The sequence below is a fragment of the Hibiscus syriacus genome, unplaced genomic scaffold (genome assembly GCF_006381635.1).
Source record: "Hibiscus syriacus cultivar Baekdansim isolate YM2019G1 unplaced genomic scaffold, ASM638163v2 tig00116965_pilon, whole genome shotgun sequence".
In the NCBI taxonomy this organism is placed as follows: domain Eukaryota; kingdom Viridiplantae; phylum Streptophyta; class Magnoliopsida; order Malvales; family Malvaceae; genus Hibiscus; species Hibiscus syriacus.
In genome coordinates, this window is record NW_024063490.1 from 4,615,003 (window position 1) to 4,636,872 (window position 21,870).

A 21,870-nucleotide genomic window follows, 5' to 3' on the forward strand; every position below is an offset into this window, starting at 1 on the left:
AAATTTCATAACACAAAATTTATTTTAGTTTATAATAAGAATATAATGTTTATGAATATTAAACATTAATTAAATTTTAAAACTACACAAAATATTGTTGTAAGTAAATAGCACACAAAAGTGTCATTAACATAAAAATATGTTTAGTGGTAACTGAGACCCTCAAACTTTTGAAAAAAATAATTAGTGTAGTCCCTTAATTTTTTTTTTTGCACCAAATATTATCAAACTCAGAAAAAATTAATCTAACCATTTGAACAACGAAATCAAACATTGACTGTCACGACACTTACATGACAGTTCACAAACATACATGTCAATCTACAATATTGTTGTGACAGATCATGATACTATTTTTACAGTACTCGATGGACAATGATATGGTAGATAGACTTAATTGATTATTTTAGAAAGTTTGAGGACTTATTAATTTAAAAAATAATTTAAATTAAAAATAAAAATAATTATTTAGATATTCAATAAATTAAATATAAAAACACTACAAAATTAAATTATTAAAAAATTAATTTAAGGATTATATTGAGTGTAAAAAAGTTTAGAGACCATATTAACTTTTTCGCAAAAGTTTGAGGGTTTTAGATACCATTAAATCAAAAAATATATTAGAATGATTTAAACATGTGTAAGTTATGTTAAAAAAATCTAAATATAATGCTTCTTTATATTTTAAATTTCCGAAACAATTTTAATGAAAATACTGAAAATAAATTTTTTATGTTTTCATATTTTCACTTATTTTTCTTTTCATTTTCCATAAATCATTTTTCAATTTTACAACCAAACACATTTTCTACAAAAATGAAAATAGTCTATATTTTCTAAAACCAAACGAAACCTAAAATTTATAGCTTTTTCATTTTTAACTTTGCTTTTGGAATAAATTATAATCTTATTAATATATTGACTTCACTCAATTATGTATTTACATTTTATTTTAATAATTTAATATTAAAATCCTTAAAAATAATTTATTTTAATTATTTATAAATAATTAAAATTCATTATATATATATTAAAATATTAATAATGAGTTATTATAAAACATGTTTTTATTACAATTATATTTCTTTATTTATATTATTTATATTTTTATAATAATTGAAGTGATATATTTTTATATATCATAGTATCAATGAATGTAAGTATAATTTAAATTTTATATTTTTAATTTACAACATTATGTATATAATAGACATTTTATCCTTTTAAACTTACTTTTTAACAACAATCTCAAATAATTAAATTTTAAATTGCACTTCTAAAAAACATTTTTAAAAATTCTTTTCTACTATACTTTTAAAAGTCACTTTTCAAAAACTCTACTAAATTGACCCTACATAATGTTAACTATCAGTTCCCATAAGCAGTTAATTTACCTATATGACTAATCATGCAATAAAATATATTTTCTCTTACAAAAATAATTTATTATAAACATTGGAGCAAGGGAGTTCTCATTTTCGTCATTATTTTGCCTTAAATATAGCTCAAACTGCACTCAAAGGCAAGGGAGCTCTCATTTTTTGTACTAGAAATAATCTCCACTTAGCTCCTTTGGGATGTAAAATATATCTTTATCACCATCCTCATAGTATACCGAGACCAATGTATGCATTTTTACTAGAGTGGTATTCTATGATTGCGGTTCTACCATATTTGTCTACAAGTTAGCTTTTGCTAGAATCGGTAAACTTGAGCCACCCACTAGACTAATATCAATGTCTGTACTAACAAGTTACCAAGACAAGTAAAAGAGAAAGAGCACTGGCCAACCCATTAACTAGCTAGTAGTAGAATATTGGTTCCCATAATATATTGCTCCTATATTCCTACCGATCAAGTAAACACCAACAACAGCCCTAATAATAACAAGCATGCATTTGACGTCTGGTCATACCCTCATAAGGCGGACAAGCATGTGATATTACAGATTACATGAATTTCTCTGCTTTATATTCACAACCGTTGTATAACATAACCTTGTAATACATCGAAGCTTGTTCTCATCCTCAACTGCACCGTTAGCATCAACAAATCTGGTTTTCTCTAAGTTCGATCATTGTGAAAATAAACAGAAAGGACCTTGGTTCCTCCTGTCACTCTTACCAAATCGATTGACTAACCCCAAGACCATTACATGTTAATATAAGGCCCTTGTAACGGTTAAGGTACTCCTGCAGCCAGTGAATTAAAACTTCCATCTAGACATATAAAAGTATATATACATACTTCGAAGCATGATGGAAGAAATTCTTACAATTATGTTATAGTCATAAGCATACAACATCCCCTTCTTGTCATATTCACTCCTCTTGACTGGATCAATTAGCACTGTTAAATGAAGCCAAAACAGCTAATGATTAATTTCAAATTCATATTCACACGCATATCAATATACTTAGTACTCTTTTTTCAACCAAATGTTAGCAGTTCAACTACAACTTTAAGTCTTCAACCATCATTAAGCATATAAACTCAATTCACCAATTCATGCCAGTAGACAGAACATGATCATAGATTTGCTAGCTATTATATCAATCATGCACAATTTTTACTCCTTCCTTTAGTATAACATGGCTACCAAGTCATTAAGAAATAGCACGGTATTAACAATGTGGAAACTTTAAACCCAACATATTTTCACGAATAACTGTCGTAAATGATACTTTATACCATTACAGATCACCTTTAGTAAGATGGTTTTTATAAGAGTAAGTTGTGCATCCTTGTTGAAATGCTCGAAAATAAAGGAAAGGGTTACCCACAACTAAAGAGGAATCATGAAGATATTTTCTACCAAGTCAAATAACAACTGCATAATTTCGAGTCCTTGCTCATGGATATACGAGATGCATGCTAGACATATGCGCAAACACCATAATTATCTTTCAAATAAATCCATATGAAGGGTAAGCCGTGAAATCATAAACTAAAAAGCAAAGAACAATCAAAAGCATATAAAATTAACTAGATGCAACACCTTATGAATTGCAATTATCTTATAACGGCCCAAAGTTCTGTTTGCTCTAATGCTAAATTGCTAATGTTGCTTATAGTCCTCAATTGTTTCTCTTTTGGGATAATTATATTTTCCCAATTTATTTGAAATAAACTAAATGATGAACATATCAACAAAAGAGAGGCAAATGTAGACAGAATCTTTGCAAGCAAAAAATTAATATGCAGATTATGGAAGATATATAGCATAGATTCAATGGTTCCCTTACACAAAAGATTAAACGAAAACTATGCAACATCAAAATAATGAAAACGAATACAGGATACCCATGTATACAGAAAAAAAGATCAAAGGAATCATAAATTTACTCAAAAAGCAAGCGAACACCTAAACAGAAAAGAAGAAATAATAGCGAAAGAAAGATGGTTACCCTGATAAGCCTCGTTTATCTCTTGAAATCTTGAAGTGGCGTTATTCTCATCGTCCTTTTGCTTATTTGGATGCCATTTCTGCAGAAACAACCCCATACTATTCAATAAAAAAAAAGGAATATATATAAAGAAATCAATTTAGCTTTTGAGAAAAGAAAAAATCGAACCAGTGCAATATGGATATAATTGGAGCGAATAGCATCCTCCGTAGCATCGAAATCAACTTCCAATATCTTATAATAATCCTGCATTTAAACAAGCAGTTCAGAACATATGCAGATTTCTAAAATCTCTTTTCTTCTTTTTTAAATTTTAACCCTAGGAATTGGGTTTACCTTGGGCTTGGAAACAATAGAAAGAAAGTCGAAATTGAGGTTATAATCTTGCTCCGTCTTTTGTGCTTCATCAGGATGATCGTCCCAGTCGACTATCATCGTCGACGTAAAGACGCGATATGTAAAAATGAACGGCGGTTGCCGGCAGCGGTGTGAGATTTGGATACTACCGTAATTTGCCTACGGTACGTAAAAAACCTAATCTTCTTTTACACACTTTTTTAACGACGCGAGAACAAGAAGTTAATAGAAGGCATAAATGGGCATGGGTCGGGTTTCAGTCGACCCAATCCAAGCTAAAAATTTTACATTCTTCATCTGATTTGATATGATAAGAAGAATATATACTCTCCACCTTATTTGATCTAGCCCGACTTTTTGATATAAAATTCATATTCGATCAGATCCGACCTGAAATAATAATAAAAATATTATTTTTATTCAAAAAAATAGTGATTTAATTAAAAAAATAATATATAAAGGAGAATTCTTGTAATTATTTTTAAATATATAAGGTAAAATCATATTTTTTTTGGGTCGAATCAAGTTAGGTCGAATATTTTTTACCATAAACTCGAATCCTACCTGACCTTAACATCACCTTTAAAAATCAGACCCGACCCAAACCCGAATTAAAAAAAACTCAACCCGATCAGGTCGAGTCGGGTTGGAACACGTCTGATTTAGGTCACATGCCTATCCCTAGGCTTAATAGACAAATTAGCCCCTAAAGTATGGCCAGATTATTATTTGGCCCATGAAGAGTTTTTTTAATGTATTCCTTGAAGTTCTCGTTCTGTCATTATCATTCCTCTGTTTATTGAACCTTAAAACCTTTTAAGTTCTATCCTCTACTAATTATGATTCATTGACATAACCATTGATAGGCCCACATAATATAACAATTGAATATATTATATCTACTATCTAGTCTTGACATCAACAGTAAAAAACTTGTATATAAATCATCATGCGATGTTAGAGAAGGGGACTCTCTCTCTAGAATGTTTATCATCATTTTCAGCTTGTTTATTACTTCACTTTTCTCCATTAAACGGTTATTTATAGCTCTTCATTCAAAATAAAGGGAGTGAATCGTCAAAAACTATCACAACTCCACTTCTTCCATTAACAAAATTCTTATTTAAAAATTTATGAATAAACACTTTAAACTTGATTATAAATTTTTTAAATAATGATTCCATTGAGATGTTTTTTCAATTTTAATGATCTATTAAATCATAAATCTTTAAATAATAACTCAATTAAGACAATATTTCATTAAAAAATTATTTGATTATATGATTATCGTTTAATTTGACCGGAGCTGATTTATTGTGTATGTGAAAACTAAATTTTAAATACACAAGGAGTAAATGGATTGATAACATGTTTTAAATTAAACCAACGTTATATTTTGATCACTTGTTAAAAAATAAATGGAACTGTTGTTGTAGTAATTTAAAGAAAAATCAATGATGATATGATATTACATTATAATGACATGCCAGCATCACTGTTAATTTTTTGTTAAACTACTCAAATGACCATTTAACTATAGGATTGATGTCGATATGACCATCATACTTTGGTCATAGGACCACAAATTTATTTAAGTGGTTATATAACAACTTGTTAAAAATAGACATCGTAATTTATGTGGTTGTTATTGGCTAACGGAGAGTCAAAGGTCCACATCAACTTAATCGTCTATTTTTAAGGGTAAGTGGCTACATTGAAACTAATTAAATAATTATGTGATCGTGTTGCTAAAAATTAAAAGTATAGTGGTCATATCGATATCAATCCTGTAGTTAAGTGGTTATTTAAGTAGCTTACCCATAATATTTAACAACCGATTATCAAAACGGAATCAAAATATAACTTTAAGTATGATTTTGAAAAAGATAATAATTGTGTGACTAAAAAAAACAAAATGATAGTTGAGGACTAATATGTGATTTACCCTGTTTTGATAATGATATTTTGTTTAATCTTTGTTATACTATATATATAGAGATCGTTAGAGTCTGCAGCCCAATGGACCTACAAAAGATCAAGAACAACCGTGATCGTTGGTGAGTATTATCTGAGCTTGTGGGTTCAGCTAGTGAATTCACAATTACGTGATATAAAACGACGGTGAGATAAATAAAGGAACAATTAATAGGTAAATTATATATTTAATACCTAAACTATTAATTTTGTTCTGTTTTAGTACCTAAACTTTATTTTTTTAAATTATACCTAAAATTCAGTTTTTGTTTCATTTTAGTACCTGTCGTTAAAAAATTTAGCTTTTGTTTCATTTTAGTACACCATTCAAAATTTAACGTTAAGTTTTAAAAAGTTTAGGTACTAAAACGAACCAAAATCTAATAGTTTAGATACTAAACACATTAAGTTTTTAATAAAATTTATTAAAATAAAATAAAAACTAAATTTTGGATATAATTTTTAAAAAATTAAAAATTTATTTAATAAAGCTAATAATTTAAATAATAAATTCGTAGTTTACTCAAATTAATTCAGGGCATCTCAATTTCCCACCAAAAACACACACAATAATTTTTGGGGTGACGTGTACTAATGCCGTACAATTGCCCCCCGCTCTGTTTGGGAGGGAGAGCTTTTTATGCTCCTCCGTTGCTTTGACCAAACGGTGTTTCCGTTAAGCTAAGAATTCAGGGCCAAAAGACTTTCACACAATCAAACAAACAAACAAAAAGAAAAAGAAATATTCTCTCTGCTTTTACCTCCACGCCTCTTCCTTCTTGTTATTATTATACATTTTCGTTTTTCCGTCAAAGTAAGTTTCAAATTAACGTAAAAGCTTTTGAGTTTTTTTTTTTTTTAATTTTTTGGTGTCATTTTGGTTTATGTTTGAGTTTTCAAATTTTTTGTGTGTGTTTAAATGTTGCGAATGAGCGGCATTGTTGAAAATGAAGTTATCAAGGCTGGTGCAGAGGTTGTGAATCCTTTGACTTTATCAACTGTTTGAGATTTTTCTTCTTCCTGATTTTGAGTGATCAGAGGATTATGGCTACCATAAAGAATGAAGAATCCCAGCAACAACAGGTTCTCCATCAATGTATCTCGAATTTTTTTAATGCGTATATTTTCTTGCTTGTTTATAGGGGAATTTGATATTTTGAAGCAGAAAAAGAGAGATGGAGAATTATACTTTTTATTTTTATTTTTTTATCTCGTGACAGAACATTCCTGGCAAAAAGGAAGAGCCGTTTCAAGCTGAACAGGTTGATCAATTCTTTTTTGTCTGTGTTAATTTTCTACTGTTTTTAGGAGAGTTTTGTGTTAAGAATCAGAAAAAAGAAAAAGACAAACAAACAAACTACATTTTGATTTAATAGTCGGAATTTTACGTTATTTCTTGTAAATATGCTTAACAAAAAGGATGAATTATTATTACTATTATTATAGTTTTATGGGAAGTTTGCATTGATATTGTATTTTGTTTCCCATTGTTTGCAGAGGATGGATTCCAAAAACGAAGAGTCCTCTAAAGGACAGCAGGTGTAAATCAGTCTTGTTTTCTTTTCTGATTTTGTTTTTAAGGAAAAAAACTAAATCATCATTGAAAAAAAACGAAGCTTATGCCCTGATTATTTTTATTGAAAGGAGATTTTACGTTTATCATTTTGTTTTCTATTTAAGGGAGATGCTGCAGTCGAGGCTGATCCGGGTCCCCCTCCATCCACTCCAGTAAGCTCGCTGGAGCGCCCGACTCCAAGTTTTCCTGCCAAAAACTTGGTAAACTGCTCTCTCTTTCCTTGTACTTGGAAATTCATATATCCGTATCCATATCTGCTGCGATGAACTCAAGTGTTGGGCACGGCTACTTCAAAAAGAATGAAGAGTCAGAGTAACGTGTCTACGTACATCTTTATCATCATTATCTTTGAATTGTGTTTGCAATCATTTTTGTCTACCATTTCTCTACGTCTTATGTGCTTGAGATTTCAACTAAACTTTTTGTTGAAACTGTTAACTATAATGCAGTTGTTTTCATTGGATATCATTGCTGTTACTTTGACACATTGAGCTTGATGTAGACTCTTAAGTGGCCACAAGGAATTTAGATGCAAGAGAATGAACCGTTCTGCATTTTAAGTCCATTATTAGATTTTACCTTCCTGAGATCATTGCTTACATTGTTCTGCTTTTGCCCTTTCTATTAACTTTGCAATTTATGAAGTTGTAAATGTTGGTGCTTTTTAAGGTTTAAAACTTTCTTGCAGGTTCTAAAGAGCGGGCCACTTCTTTTATCAACCAAAGGTTTGTTTAGCTTGTTTTGATCAGACTTTGCTACTTAATTCAATGACTCATTTTCCTTCCATTTTATGAATTACATTTTCTACTTGCATTATACTAGAAACATATGCATGATTAGGTTTATGTTGAAACTCACAGTCCCAGGGTATTGGCTTGGATTTCTCTGGGTTATTTATATTCATTGCCTTCCCCCCCCCCCCCCAATTTTTCTTTGATTTCAGGAATTGGATGGACATCATGGAAGAAAAGGTGGTTTATTTTGACACGAACTTCTCTCGTTTTCTTCAGAAGTGATCCAGTAAGTACTAGGAATCTTAAAGATTTTTGGTTTAAACATGATGCATGTGTTTGTTTATCCGTTTTTACATTGTTTTCTTGGCACAACAAGTGAATGATCCTAAAGAAACATAGAAAAATGGGGCATCTTCTACAGTGTGTATTTTGGGAGCTTCAGCTCGAAGAATAACTTAGAAAAATGATTTAACTATTGCTTTTGTTGAGGAAAGGACTTGGTTTTGGGTATTGAAGAACTCCAGTGCGCAGTCCTGATGCTAGATGGGTTGATATGTATTGTTTAGATGTTATATCTTGTTCTCTTCTCTCCACATACCATGCACTAGTCTGTTTCCCTTTCTCTTGTCGCATTTTGTGTTCTTAAGATTTTAAAAGAGCAATGCATTGTTGTTTTGCTTCTCAGACTGCCATTCCTCCCAAGGGGAGTGAAGTGAATTTAACTCTCGGTGGTATTGATCTCAACAATTCAGGCAGGTGGGCTTAGATAAAATTCTTTATCTTTTCCTCAAGTTGCAAATGTCATGAAAGTTGAATGTGTTACTAACTCATGGTACCTTCCAAAATTTCTAGTGTGGTTGTCAAAGCTGATAAAAAACTCATGATTGTACAATTTCAAGATGGCCAAGATGGAAGAAACTTCACACTAAAGGTGCTTCGACCCATGAGTACAACTTTTACTGTTTTGAATCATTCTTTCCACTAAACTGTTCAGTTGAAATGGGTTTTCTTGTTCATGGTTCTTTAGTTCTATTTCTATATGTTCCTAAGCTTGATAAATAGTTGTCCACTAGACTGCCAAAACAGTAAATGATCTTGCATCCGAAGATGACCAAGTGAATCAAACCAGCAACTGATACCTGGTGAAAAATTTATCCTTGGTATCTACGTTTTATTCACGTCAGTCGTTTCCTTGTTGATCAGTGATATCATTCTTTTAACATGAGAAACCTCTTATTGAGAATTGTTTTAGCCACATCACTGGTTTTGAAGGCAGGAATGCAGAGCAAAGAGCATTGATTATGTGTCTATCTGATACTATGGGTGAACTCGATGCTAAATCAACGGAAAATCAGATGACGCTATGGTTCCTTTTGTTCGTGTTGCAGGCTGAAACTTCAGAGGATTTGTACAAGTGGAAGACTGCATTTGAGAATGCTTTTTCACAAGCACCGCCACCAAGTTCTTCTCAAGTGATGGGGAAAAATGGAATCTTAAGGAATGATAAAGCAGATGCAGTTGATGGTTCTAAGGAACCAGGTAAGGTCTTGCATCTTCTAATTAGATCACTAGAAATAGTGTTACAAATCGGGAGCCTAGTTGTCAGCTCCTATTTTTGTTTTAGTATGTTCTCTCTTCTAGTTTTTCTTTATCTGTTTGCTCTCTTATGTTCTTTTACAAGCCGGATAAATTATTTCTTGAATGTACCAAGTTACCAAATTTCCATGGTGGACTGTTTTGATATATTTTTCTTCTTATTTGATGTATTGTTGATCCTTTATCTCTTTGTTAGTGAACGAAAAACAGCCTGTGAGATCTACTGTCATAGAAAAACCAATTTTATTTGCACTAGAAGATGCTGACGGAGCTCCAACATTTTTGGAGAAGGCCCTAAGATATGTAGAAGAGCACGGTGAGTTATTCTTCTCTATTAATTGTTACAATCTCGTTTAAGTAGTATGCTAAATTTCTAATTCCATTGTAGTAGTAACTCTCTAATCCCTGCGTAATATAGTGAATATATGTGCATGCGTTTTTCTTTCCTTTTTTTTGGATGGGCGTGGGGATGTGGGAGATAAACTTGCTACAAAACATCAGTCCTGCAACCTCAAACAAATAAAACTGACAAAGTCACTTAATTCAAACCCTAGGAGCTTCACAAACTTTGATTCTTTGGGATGATGACTGATAGAGGAGAATTTTCTAATCTTAAGATGAATAGACTCACTAATTAAAGTAACTATAAAATCAGGGTTATTGAAGGGTTTACAGCTCTGCGCTGGTCCAATTCTTTCCAAATAAAGCATATATGAACTATCCACGCAAGTTTAGGAGTAATAGTAGCTCGGGACTTGCATTAAGATCATCGATGGCACATTGCAATTCGAAGGATCAGTCTCCAATTCCGCTATGAATACCAGACATTCAGGATGACATCCAAACTTGCCGTTAAAAAGAACAGAAGAAGAAAATATGGTCATGATCTTATCTTACTTTGCAAGACCATGGAAAAAACAGTTAGTGGCAGTGACAAAACACAAAATGTAACTAACCAGATTTTTCCGGTAGTGAAAGAATTGAAATACTTTTATTCAAAGGAAAATTTCATCTTACACAAGAGAGGACATGGAGTATTTATATACATGAATTAGAGACCTAGATAAAATAGGAGTTATATTTTCTACAAATTAGGAGATAGTTTTTAGAGATAAATTAGAGTTAAGAGTTTAACTTAAACACTACTTACACTACCCCTCAAGCTGGGGAGTAAATATTTGTGAAGACCCAACTTGGATGTAATTTCGTCAAAGGCAATCCTTGGAAGTGCCTTGGTCAATACATCTGTTAGCTGGTTTTGTGAAGAGACGTAGTTTAATTTCACAGTTCCTCCATTTACTTTTTCTGCAATAAAGTGTCTATCGATCTCCACATGTTTTGTTCTGTCGTGGTGCACCATATTCTTTGCAATGCTTATCACAGATTTGTTGTCACTTTAAAGTTCAAAATAGTTGTTGTCGCACATCTCTAGTTCGATTAAGAGTCTTTGAAGCCAAATTCCTTTACACATCCCGAGTGCTATCGCCCTATATTCTGCACTGCTCCTGGAGACTACCGATTGTTTCTTGCTCCCCCATGTTACTAGGTTTCCCCATACAAATGAGCAATATCCTGAGGTTGACATTCTATCTGTTAATTCTCCAGCCCAACTTGAATATGAGAAGATTTTAACTGTTTTTTGTCTTCATGTTTTCTGAAAATCAACCCATGTCTTGGTGTCATCTTTAGATATTTTAAGATTCGATTGACTGCCTACAAATGTTCTTCTATTGACTAACAACGCTAACAGGAAAAATAATGTCAGGTCTTGTTAGAGATAGATAAATGAGTTTACCCACTAACCTAGGATAATGTTCCTTGTTTACCGAGTTTCCATTTTTACTCAATTTTAAGTTAATTTCCATAGGAGTTTCCGAGGGCTTACAATTAGTCATTCCAGTTTCAGAAAGTAAGTCTAGAATATACTTTCTTTGATTTATGACAATTTCTTCTTGTGATCTTGTTACCTCCATACCTAAAAAATATCTTAGAGTTCCCAAGTCTTTGGTTTCAAACTCCTTTGCTAGTAAAGTCTTCAACTTTTCGATTTCTACTAAGTCATCACCAGTGATGATGATATCATCAACGTTGACAATCAAGATTGACTTCTTATCTGGAGCAGTTTTTACAAATAGAGTGTGATCGGATTGACACTGTTTGTAGTTGTCTTGTAATATTACCTTCGTGAATCTATCAAACCAAGCTCTAGGTGATTGTTTTAGACCATATAAGGATTTCAGTAGTTTACATACCAGGTTATTTCTAGAATAAAAATTCCGAGTGGAACTTGCATATAGACTTCTTCTTCAAGATTGTCATTGAGAAATGCATTTTTAACGTATAGTTGGTGAAGTATCCAATCTTTGTTTACTGCCAAGGATAATAGAACTCGAACAGTGTTGAGTTTTGCAACTGGAGCAAAGGTCTCATAAAACCAGACATTAGTTTCCCACTCAGGTTCTGGCTCTTGACAATGCATTGACTGCGGTGTGGAAGGTAGGGCTTGTTTGGGTCATCTTGTGTAGGTGAGAATATTGGTAGATGTCCTGAGTGTTTTATGAGAGTCGATGGGATTAATGGATTGGTTTTCATTATAAGATGTGGTGGTGTTAAGAGGTTGTGGAGTGATAGTTTTTTCAGTAGAAGATGAACTGATGGGTAACTCAGTAATAATCGCTAAAAATTGAAATTCATACTCACCCTCCCCTTGGATTTCGGTTTTTGAGAATAATGGTTTATGCTCTTGAAAAGTGACATCCATAGATGTGAAGAACCGTTTTGTAGAAGGAGAATAACAACGATAACCTTTTTGATGGGATGAATAACCAACAAAGACACGCCGAATTGCCCGAGGATCAAGTTTAGATTTATGAGGATCATGGTCATGGACAAAGGCAGTACAACCAAAGACACGACAGGTAAAAGGTTTGAAATGAGTAAAATTTAGTGGAAAGGATATCACGTGGACACTTAAAGGCAATAATCTTACTAGGAAAACGATTGATTAGAAAAGTAGCTGTTAAGAGAGCCTCACCCCAAAGGTATTTCGGAACATTAGAAGAAAAAAAGAGTGCTCGGGTTACCTCAAGAAGATGACGGTTTTTACGTTCGGTGACCCCATTTTGTTGTGGAGTGTCGACAAAGGAAGTGAAGTGGACTATTCCGTTTTCTTGGAAGAAAGATCCCAACGACTGAGAGAGGTATTCCCCACCATTATTAGATTTAAGGATGACAATGGAACTTTGGAATTGTGTTTCAACCATTTTGTTGAAGCGTTTGAATATGATAGAAGACTCATATTTGTCATTCATAAGAAAGGTCCAAGTGGTACGAGAGTGGTCATCAATAAAGGTAATAAACCAATCAATTCCATGTAAACCCGTAACCCGTGAAGGTCCCCAGATGTCACTATGAATTAAGAAAAAAGTTTTAGGCGAAGGAGGATAAGAGCTCCGAATGTGTTTTGCAAGAGAACAAATTTCACAAGAAAATGATGCGGGATTTTTATTAATAAATAATTTGGGAAACAATTTTGCAAGATAAGGAAAACTTGGGTGACCTAACCTAAAATGCCATAACACAATGTCGGCAGCCGCATCTGTAGGAGAAACTAAAACAAAGGAGGAAAAAAATGGTGCAAGTGAGTAGTTTGGAACGGGAGCAAAAGGAGGAGCGTCAAGGATGTAGAGTCCACCACGACGCCTAGCATTGCCAATCACCATCCCCAAGGTCAAATCCTATATTCACAATGATCACAAGTAAAATGAGAAGTACAACCCAAATCGGTAGATAATTTGCTAATCGAAAGAAGATTGCAAGTCAAACTTGGAACAAATAGAACATTAGACAGAATAATTCGGTTATTAATGCGAATCGAGCCACTGCCCTTAATCGGTGATAGGTAGCCATTAGCAGTACGAACACTGCATGAAATACCATTTTTGTGAAACGTTGAAAATAAACTGAAGTTGCATGTCATATGATCACTTGCTTCGGAATCAACAATCCAAGAGACACATCCGAGTGAAGGGGATAAGGAGGCAAAAAGAGAATTACCTTCGCTAACAGTGCAGGCAGACTTGGGCTCAGTAGCAGGTGGAATCTGTAAATGACCAAACATATGTTGTTGACAAGAAAAGGAACCACCTTCCAATGTTGTTATAGCAGAGTTACCGTGGGATGGACGTGAGGAGGATTTCGATGGAGTCCAGTTGGTCGGACGACCATGTAGCTTCCAACATTTATCACGAACATGACTAGGTTTTCGGTAGTGATCGCACCAGGAACGACCTTTCTTGGCACGAGTGTCACTGGAGAAATGGGTATACAAGGCAAAACTTTCAACGGATGGTGGAAGCATCAGAGAGCAGTGGCTTTCTTCGCGTCGGACCTCAGAGAACACCTCGCGAAGAGACAAAAGAGGCATGATGCCCAGAATCTGACCACGAACATCATCAAGAGCGACGGACATCCTCGACAAGAATTGAAAAATACGTCGTTTTTCAAGCAGCCCTTTGTAGAGTTTGGCATCTGCACAGGTTTGCCACTGGATTTTCGAACAAATCAATTTGCTACCATAAGCAAGATAACTGAGTGAAGTATTCCGTAACAGTAAGATTGCCCCGCTTCAGGTCATTGATCCGGCATTCAATGGCAAACAGAGTGGATGAGTTTTCCTAATTGGAGTATGTCCCTTGGCAGCATTCCAGATTTTCGAGGTGGTGGTGTAGAGCATAAAGTTCGCGCTAATGTCAGGCAACATAGAGTTGAGGAGCCACGACATGATTGTGGTATTCTCGGTGAGCCAAGTGTCGTATTGGGGATCGGAGATCGACATATTATCCGAGAGATATTGTTGTTTTCGGCGACTGGTGATGAATAGAGGCACTGATTGAGATCAGACAATGTAATTTTCACCATTTAGATGATGACAAGTAATGGACGAGGAAACCGAGTCGGAAGAAGAAGGTTGGATAATGAAATTTTCAGCCTCGGATGGAAGATTAGATGAAGAAGGATACGCCATAACAACCAAGAAAAGGAATTGAAGGTTGTGTTGTTGGGAGACCGGGCTAGCCGAACAGTGACCAAACAGCGGGGAAGGACTGCCGCTGTGATGAGAGCAGCGCTGGACCAGCGGCGCGATGAGAACAGTACAGCGAGGAGAGCAACGACGCGATTGCGCAGCAAGGAGGATGAGTCTGCGACAGGGTTGTGTTGCGATGCAAAGAGAACAACATTGCGATGACGACGACACTGCGAAGGGTGCGACGATTCAATGGAGCAATGCTGCGGTGGTGCAGCAAGGAGGACGGCGCTGCGAAGGTGTTGTGATGTGAAGAGGGCGGCACTGCCAGGGAAAAAAAGGGCTCTGCGAAGGGTTCGTTGTTGTGATGGGTACGGCGTGTTGAAGGGATTTTATGAATGGGAGGACGACAAACGACGGAGGCAGCGAGGTTGGGATCGACACCGGCTATTGATACCATGTAACTAACCAGGTTTTTCCGGTAGTGAAAGAATTGAAATACTTTTATTCAAAGGAAAATTGCTTCTTACACAAGAGAGGACATGGGGTATTTATATACATGAATTAGAGACCTAGATAAAATAGGAGTCATATTTTCTACAAATTAGGAGATAGTTTTTAGAGATAAATTATGATTAAGAGTTTAACTTTAACACTTCTTACACAAAAGAATTGCTCAAAGAATACTATAAGATCTTTTTTATCTTTTTTCAAGAATTTTCTACATTTTTTAGTGAAATAAATGATTTGGTAAAGAACTATAATTCATTTTCTTTTCACCTATTTTGATGATGGTAAAAATATTGAACAGGAACAAAAGCAGAAGGGGTCTTACGACAAGCTGCTGATGTTGAAGATGTTAAGCGCCGAATTCAGGAATATGAACAGGGTTTGTTTAAACACACTCTGTCCTTCTAATGTATTCTGCTTTTCTTTTTTGATGTTGGCTTCAGCTTCCATAGCTTCTGTTCTTCTATATTCTCTGGAATTTCACTTTCGATACTTTATGTTCTAAGGTGAACCATTCTATTAACTAGCTCTATAAAAAACTTAAATTTGAATTGATATTCATGCAAGGAAGATACTTATTGAATAGAGAAAGCAGGAAGCTAACACTACTTTGTATTCAATATCAGAATACTTGTTCAGTCTTCTAAACTCTTTAAGGTCATACTCTTTTATGCAGGAAAAACTGAGCTTACTTCTGAGGAGGATCCACATGTCATTGCGGATTGTGTCAAGGTATGCCTTACTAGTTTCCTTAGGATTCTTTCAATAAGTTATAGCATGTACTGGTCCTGATCCTGTGTTGTTTAATTTTCTTCATGCCTTTTCCCAGTATGTCATCCGAGAGTTGCCATCATCTCCTGTCCCTGCGTCATGCTGCAGTGCGCTGCTAGAAGCAAACCGTAGGTTTCCATCGGATTGTCTTTGTTTTCTCTATCTTACCCTGGAGTAAAATGAGTTGATGACAAGCTTCACCACATCTGGGTTCTTGATGCCCCTAAAAGGAAATGAGTTGATCATCACAATTTAAAAGGGTAAAGTACACAAATGGTTCCTCGAGTATAGGGTGTTACTTTTTTGAATCTCTCTGATTATTAAAAGTTACAAAATAGTCCATTGACTATAAGACGATGTTTTGTTGAGTTCTCCGACTATTAAAAGTTACAAAATAATCACCTGACTATTCATATGTTCCAAACTCGTCATCTTCCGTTAAAAAAATAGTGTCCGTTTGAGATGGACATTAACCTATTGACTGAGATATGATAAAATTTAATTCTAGAACCGTTTAAGTTGTATTTTGTAGATCGACTCTCCAATTATATTATGTCGTCGAGTTAGTGCTTGAATCATTATGCCATCAAGTTAGTGCTTGAAAGAGATGTCGGAACCAATAGACATCATTAATATATAATTTTATCATATCCTACTCAGTAAGTTTAACGTCCAACTTAGATGACCGTTAATTTATTAACGAAAATTACGAGTTTGGAATATTTGAATAGTCAAATGTTCATTTTATAATTTTTAATATTTGAGGATTCAACAAAACAATGCCCTATAGTCAGAAGACTATTTTTTAACTTTTAATAGTCGGGGACTCAACAAAACAACGTACTATACAGTAGAAACTCTTTAAATTAATACTCGGTAAATTAATAAACTCTCTAAAATAATAAATTTGTCCGGTCCCGACTTGGGCCAATGTAAAAAATTGAAAAACTCAATAAAATAATAAGATAATAATTTTTTGTGAGATCCCTTTATAATTTTTGGTCCCAAGAAAATTATAAATTAATAATTCATAGAAACTGAAAAAAAAATATTACACTCTATTGAAATATGATTCAATAGTTGTCTGTTTTCCTTTAAAGTTCAAGTCTATTTGGAGCTAATTATTAATTTAACTCATCTCTTGCAACGTAATTCTAAGAGGCATAGACTAATTTGCCTTTTTGTTTGGTATTTACAGTATAATTACTTAAAAACTCTTTAAATTAATAATTATTAATTTATCTCTAAATTAATAACTCTCTAAATTAATAAATTTCTCCGGTCCTGACATTATTAATTTATAGAGTTTTAACTGTAGTTGGAGAACCATTTGTATACTTTACCCTTAAATTAAATAAGCTGTCCTTCATTATTCATTAATCTTTAGAAACTTCATGTGACGGGTTCCTCTTATGCATCCATTGGGGAAGTTTTTTTATTCTCAAACTCTATGACATTGAGTGTTGTGTGTTTTACCTATCTATATAATTTTTGAAGATTTGGTTTTGTTATTATTGAATATCATAAAATGATTAGGATCTCAAAGTTGTGGTAGAGTCGATGCTATGCGTACGGTAATATTGGACACATTTCCTGAGCCAAACCGCCGCTTATTACAAAGGTAGTTGATTCATCACTTGTCTCTTTGCCTTTCTAATCAAAATGCTTTTCTTAGTACAAGTTACATTTGAAATGCAGTTTGCATATTGGTTTCCTGAGCGTCATGGATTCAATAAAAGAAAGCTGTGGTTCCATTTGGTGGTTAATTAAGAATATTTTTGTATTACTTATCTAAATGATACGGTAAAAATGTTGTATACTTAACTTTCTATTAGTTTTCTGCACTAGGTTGATTATTGTTGAAACATTATGGATGAAATACCTTTAGAATCCTTTTCTTCTAGTAGCTATAGGCATTTTTGAGAGAAAAAAAAACTTGGATTTCGATCTTACTTTAACAATTAAAATATCACCATCATTCTTTGCCATATTGATTTCTACTGGCCTTTATCCGTATTTATCTTTTTTTTGTTCCTTCCCTTCAGAATTTTGAAGATGATGCAAGCAGTGGCTTCTCATAGAGCTGAAAATCTGATGAACTCTTCAGCCGTGGCGGCATGCATGGCACCCTTGCTTCTTCGCCCCCTCCTAGCCGGTGACTGTGAAATTGAAGTCGGTTTTGATGTGATTGGTGATAGTTCATTTCAACTGCTGCAAGCAGTTGCTGCAGCCAATCATGCGCAAGCCATTGTTACAACATTACTGGAAGAGTATGATAAAATATTTGGGGTAAGCTTTAATTATTGTCTTCTTTTTCGCAAGTACTTCTTAAATGGTTTTATGTAGTCACTGTGCAGAAAAGTCTGTACCCCTTAAATTTATTAACTGTAAGGCTTTCTCCTTAGCTCACAGTTAACATGTTTTATTTTCTGTTTGTTCTTTTCAAGCAAACAAGATTATTTAGTCGAAATTTGTTATTGTTGTCCTAGAGTGTTTGTGCCACTTATGGTACAGAATCTAAAGTGACCAAATTACAACTATCAAATTGTGGACTTTGAAAACAGTTGAGTCTGTAGGAGACTTCAACGAGTCCAACTAACCTATTATATAGGACTTGAAATTTGGCTGATCTTTTTCCATGGTCCAATTTTACTTACCTTGGTTTGGACTTGATTTTTACATTGCGATTATGAACTCATCATTTTGCCGCAGGAATGTTATGATGTTCCCCCTCATTTATACTCTGAAACGGAAGAGAGTGGAAGTGTAAGTGAGGCGGTAACTGATGATGACTGCGATGATGCAAAACATGGGTCTGATGCACTCAGTGATAAAGACTATGTGGCAAGTGGAACAGTTAGGAAGAGTAGTCACCCTGTTACCAATGATCTGGATGTTGTAAGGCTTGTTCTCTCTCTTCATGTTCTAGGAATCATGATTAGTTCTCCTTTGCTGGCAAATCAGTATTAAAAAAAAAGATGTACTATACTTGCATCAAATAAAAATAAAATGCAGGATTCTGATTATTCAAGCTCAAGTTCAGAAATAAAGATCAATAAGTTTGCTAAGCTTCCCAAAGATGTTCAAGAAGTAACCAAGTTGGAGGATAAGTTAACTCATCACAATCAAATCTCACGCATCTCAAAATCCACATCTATTGGAATTGAACGTGGCCACATTGTTAAGCGCCCCGTTGTTTGGGGATGGGCTGCTGTAAGTATTTTCGAAACATTCATTCTAGTTCTTGCTAGTGACTTTTGATTATTGACTTAAAATTGCTCAAGTTGATATGTGTTTATAATTCTTCAGCAACTAATTGTTTATCTGGTTTACTTGTCCAGGCGAAGAAGAAGCTTTCCATGGAACGCTTTGATTCTCCACGTAAAGAAGAGTAAGTGATGTTCCCGTGATCCGTATAAAGAACTTTGTATTCATTTGTCCGCAAATAATTCTTTTCCTGGTTATTCTTGCATGTATCATAGAGGACAAATACCCACTAAAAGTTCCAATCACCTTTAGATGTCCCCTTTCATGCTTTGCATAGCATAATTTTTGAAACCAAAAAGGAAAAGGCAAAACAAAATAGATTCAGAGCACTGTGTTTTATTGATAATGATTCTATTTTCCTTTACTTGATTTTGACCCAATTTAGGGCTAAAGTAGAGAATTTGGAGGCTGAAAAATCTGACTTGCAAAAGAGTCTCCCAGAAGAGGTTCTGCTAAATCCACCCTTTCTGATTATTGTTATCTCAACTTGTTTGGACATTTTTCATGACAATTCATATTTCTTGTACAGGTTGAAGGTAAAACGATTCACGAAGCCAGCTTGGAAAAACCAAAGACATTGCATGAGCGTCGCCTAGCTCTTCAAATAGATGTATGTTTTTAAGGACTTTTTTTTTATCATTTCTGTTTCATGCTCTATATGAGTTCTTCGAGAATACTGTTTAACCTTATGATAGTGGCATGGTCTTGATTTCCTCACGCTTGTACTTAAGGTATCAAGACTAGAGAACGAGTTGCAAAGGGAAAGAGATAAGAGAACATCTATGGAAGCTGGACTTATGCCATCTCAAGGACATTTATCTCTCCCAGATATACTTGATGAGAAGGTTAGCCAATGGCTTACCTAATATTTAAGTAGCGTATATATGTAAATATATTTTTTGCATCAAAATTTAACATTTGATAATGATAAAGACAAAGACAGATCTCAAGGACATAGCTCAAGCAGAGGCAGACATAAACAACTTGAACAAAACGGTTGATGATCTCCAGATGCAGCTAAATCAACTGATTGTGCAAAATTCTGTTTCCGTGAATCACCAAGCAAACACGTAAGCTTTCAGTTGGATATTCTCTTTTGGAATATCATCATATTTCTTATAATTTTTTTCTTTACTGTCTTTTTCGTTTATCAGAGTTGATTACATGTCATCCTTCTACTGGTTCAAACAGGGTAAAATATATTTGGATAGGGTGAGTCGATCGAGTCGAGTTGATGAGTCATATTTGATGACTCAAATTTAATTTGAAATTTTTTCGAGTCAAGCTGAATTGTTCAAATTTTTATACAAATTTAATTGTAATTATTTATAGTAATATGATATGGATTGATTCCAATATTTTGACTTTCTCTAAGAAAATAAGATATATATATTTCTTCATATTCTTTTCACATTATAATGTTATTTAATATATTATCTTAAATTATAAAATATATTTATAATATTATATTTCAAAGAAGGTATTTTGAGGGTAAAATATTGATGAGAGTATAAAGGAATCAAGAATTGATGGGAAGAAATAATTTGCAAACAATTTATAGGGAATTAAAGTTACATATAGGTATTCTATAGTGGTATGGGAGCATGTAGTTCAAATTTGGTCAAAAATCGACTTAAAATGAGAGATGAATTTGAAGAAATAAGGAAATTATGTAAAGTTGAGAGAATAAATTGAAAAATAGAAAACTTGTTATCAAAAACGAAATTGAAACTACATAAGTATTCTACGGTGGTTTAGGAGCATGTGATTCAAATTTAGTAAAAATAAATTTAAAAATGAACAGAAATTGAAGGAATAAGGAAATCAAGGACTAAATCGCAAAACTATCAAAATACTCCACCAAATTTTCGGTTTTTTGAGTAACTGAAAATTTTAAAATTTTAACTTCACTCAACTTGGAAACTGACTCGATAATTCGAGTTGACTCAAATAACTTGAATAACTCGACTCGAATAATTCGAATTTGATAAAAAAAAAATCAATTTTTTAAATCGAGTTTTGATCACCCTTACATCTGGATTGTTTGGCAATTGTTAACTCATCAACTATTCATGCTTCAAAGAAACATCATCCTCTTTGGATTTATATTTATGTTTTCAATTTCCATTTTCATCTGTTTCATGAATATACATGTTTGTGTTGCTCTTAATACAGGAAGGATAAGCCAAAGGATACCGAGGCTGCTTTAAAAAGGTCAGGAAGCAAGGTAAACTCGCATTCTTTTAAGGCATCATTAGGTTCCCTAGTTTTCCAAGAAATTAAGCTGCTCTAAGACATATTGGTATATGCCCGACATCAATTTGTTGAGTTTTTCATCCTAAAATTGTGTGTCGGACATGAATCCTTCATGAAAGAGAAATACAGATACGTTCATGTATGGATGATCTGAAAAGCTGCGAATCGAGCATTATCTCTCTCAAGTTGGTTGGTTTTGTTTTCAATGCAAAGTTTGACTAGTTCATGCATACGGTTGAGCACTCAAATTTAGACTTAACTTGGGCTACATTGGAGATAAACCTGGTGTAATCTCTTTGGCAGCTGATGTGATTTTGTTTTAATGGAATTAACGGAACCAAGATTGTGATGTAACAGGGTAAATATGTGGACAAAGTTGAGTGCCAGAACGAG

The 21,870-nt window shown here is 33.8% G+C and overlaps 2 protein-coding genes across 3 annotated transcripts; one reads left to right on the top strand and one right to left on the bottom strand.

The window, feature by feature from the left end:
- Positions 1 to 1,881: 1,881 nt before the first annotated feature.
- LOC120191322 (dnaJ homolog subfamily B member 3-like) lies at positions 1,882 to 3,977 on the bottom strand. Of its 2 annotated transcripts, XM_039194291.1 has the most exons (6): positions 3,747 to 3,977; positions 3,579 to 3,656; positions 3,411 to 3,489; positions 2,279 to 2,352; positions 2,104 to 2,195; positions 1,882 to 2,067 (listed from the first exon to the last, which is right to left on the bottom strand). In XM_039194291.1, the coding sequence occupies exons 1-5, from the start codon at positions 3,843 to 3,845 to the stop codon at positions 2,124 to 2,126; spliced, it is 402 nt and encodes a 133-aa protein (XP_039050222.1). In that variant the 5' UTR covers positions 3,846 to 3,977; the 3' UTR covers positions 1,882 to 2,067; positions 2,104 to 2,123. The 2 variants fall into 2 exon arrangements, with proteins under 2 accessions (XP_039050222.1, XP_039050221.1); XM_039194290.1 differs by having other exon boundaries at positions 1,882 to 2,195; positions 3,747 to 3,976.
- A 2,579-nt stretch (positions 3,978 to 6,556) lies between these two features.
- Positions 6,557 to 20,295, top strand: LOC120191118 (rho GTPase-activating protein REN1-like). Its single transcript, XM_039194114.1, has 21 exons — positions 6,557 to 6,824; positions 7,239 to 7,280; positions 7,422 to 7,517; positions 8,006 to 8,042; positions 8,261 to 8,337; positions 8,737 to 8,807; positions 8,904 to 8,982; positions 9,440 to 9,590; positions 9,844 to 9,963; positions 15,485 to 15,562; positions 15,860 to 15,915; positions 16,013 to 16,082; positions 17,491 to 17,575; positions 18,000 to 18,243; positions 18,667 to 18,852; positions 18,970 to 19,167; positions 19,296 to 19,345; positions 19,607 to 19,667; positions 19,751 to 19,831; positions 19,953 to 20,066; positions 20,155 to 20,295. The coding sequence occupies exons 1-21, from the start codon at positions 6,786 to 6,788 to the stop codon at positions 20,293 to 20,295; spliced, it is 2,076 nt and encodes a 691-aa protein (XP_039050045.1). The 5' UTR covers positions 6,557 to 6,785.
- The last annotated feature ends 1,575 nt before the right edge of the window (positions 20,296 to 21,870 follow it).

Excerpts from the sequence above, each read along its gene's own strand:
- LOC120191322 (XM_039194291.1), bottom strand. The coding sequence starts at position 3,845 with ATGATAGTCGACTGGGACGATCATCCTGATGAAGCACAAAAGACGGAG. Across the intron at positions 3,657-3,746 it reads CTATTGTTTCCAAGCCCAAG|GATTATTATAAGATATTGGA; the intron begins GTAAACCCAATT and ends GTTTAAATGCAG. Across the intron at positions 2,353-3,410 it reads GATAAACGAGGCTTATCAGG|TGCTAATTGATCCAGTCAAG; the intron begins GTAACCATCTTT and ends TTCATTTAACAG.
- LOC120191118 (XM_039194114.1), top strand. The coding sequence starts at position 6,786 with ATGGCTACCATAAAGAATGAAGAATCCCAGCAACAACAG. Across the intron at positions 6,825-7,238 it reads AAGAATCCCAGCAACAACAG|AGGATGGATTCCAAAAACGA; the intron begins GTTCTCCATCAA and ends CATTGTTTGCAG. Across the intron at positions 19,832-19,952 it reads GCCTAGCTCTTCAAATAGAT|GTATCAAGACTAGAGAACGA; the intron begins GTATGTTTTTAA and ends CTTGTACTTAAG.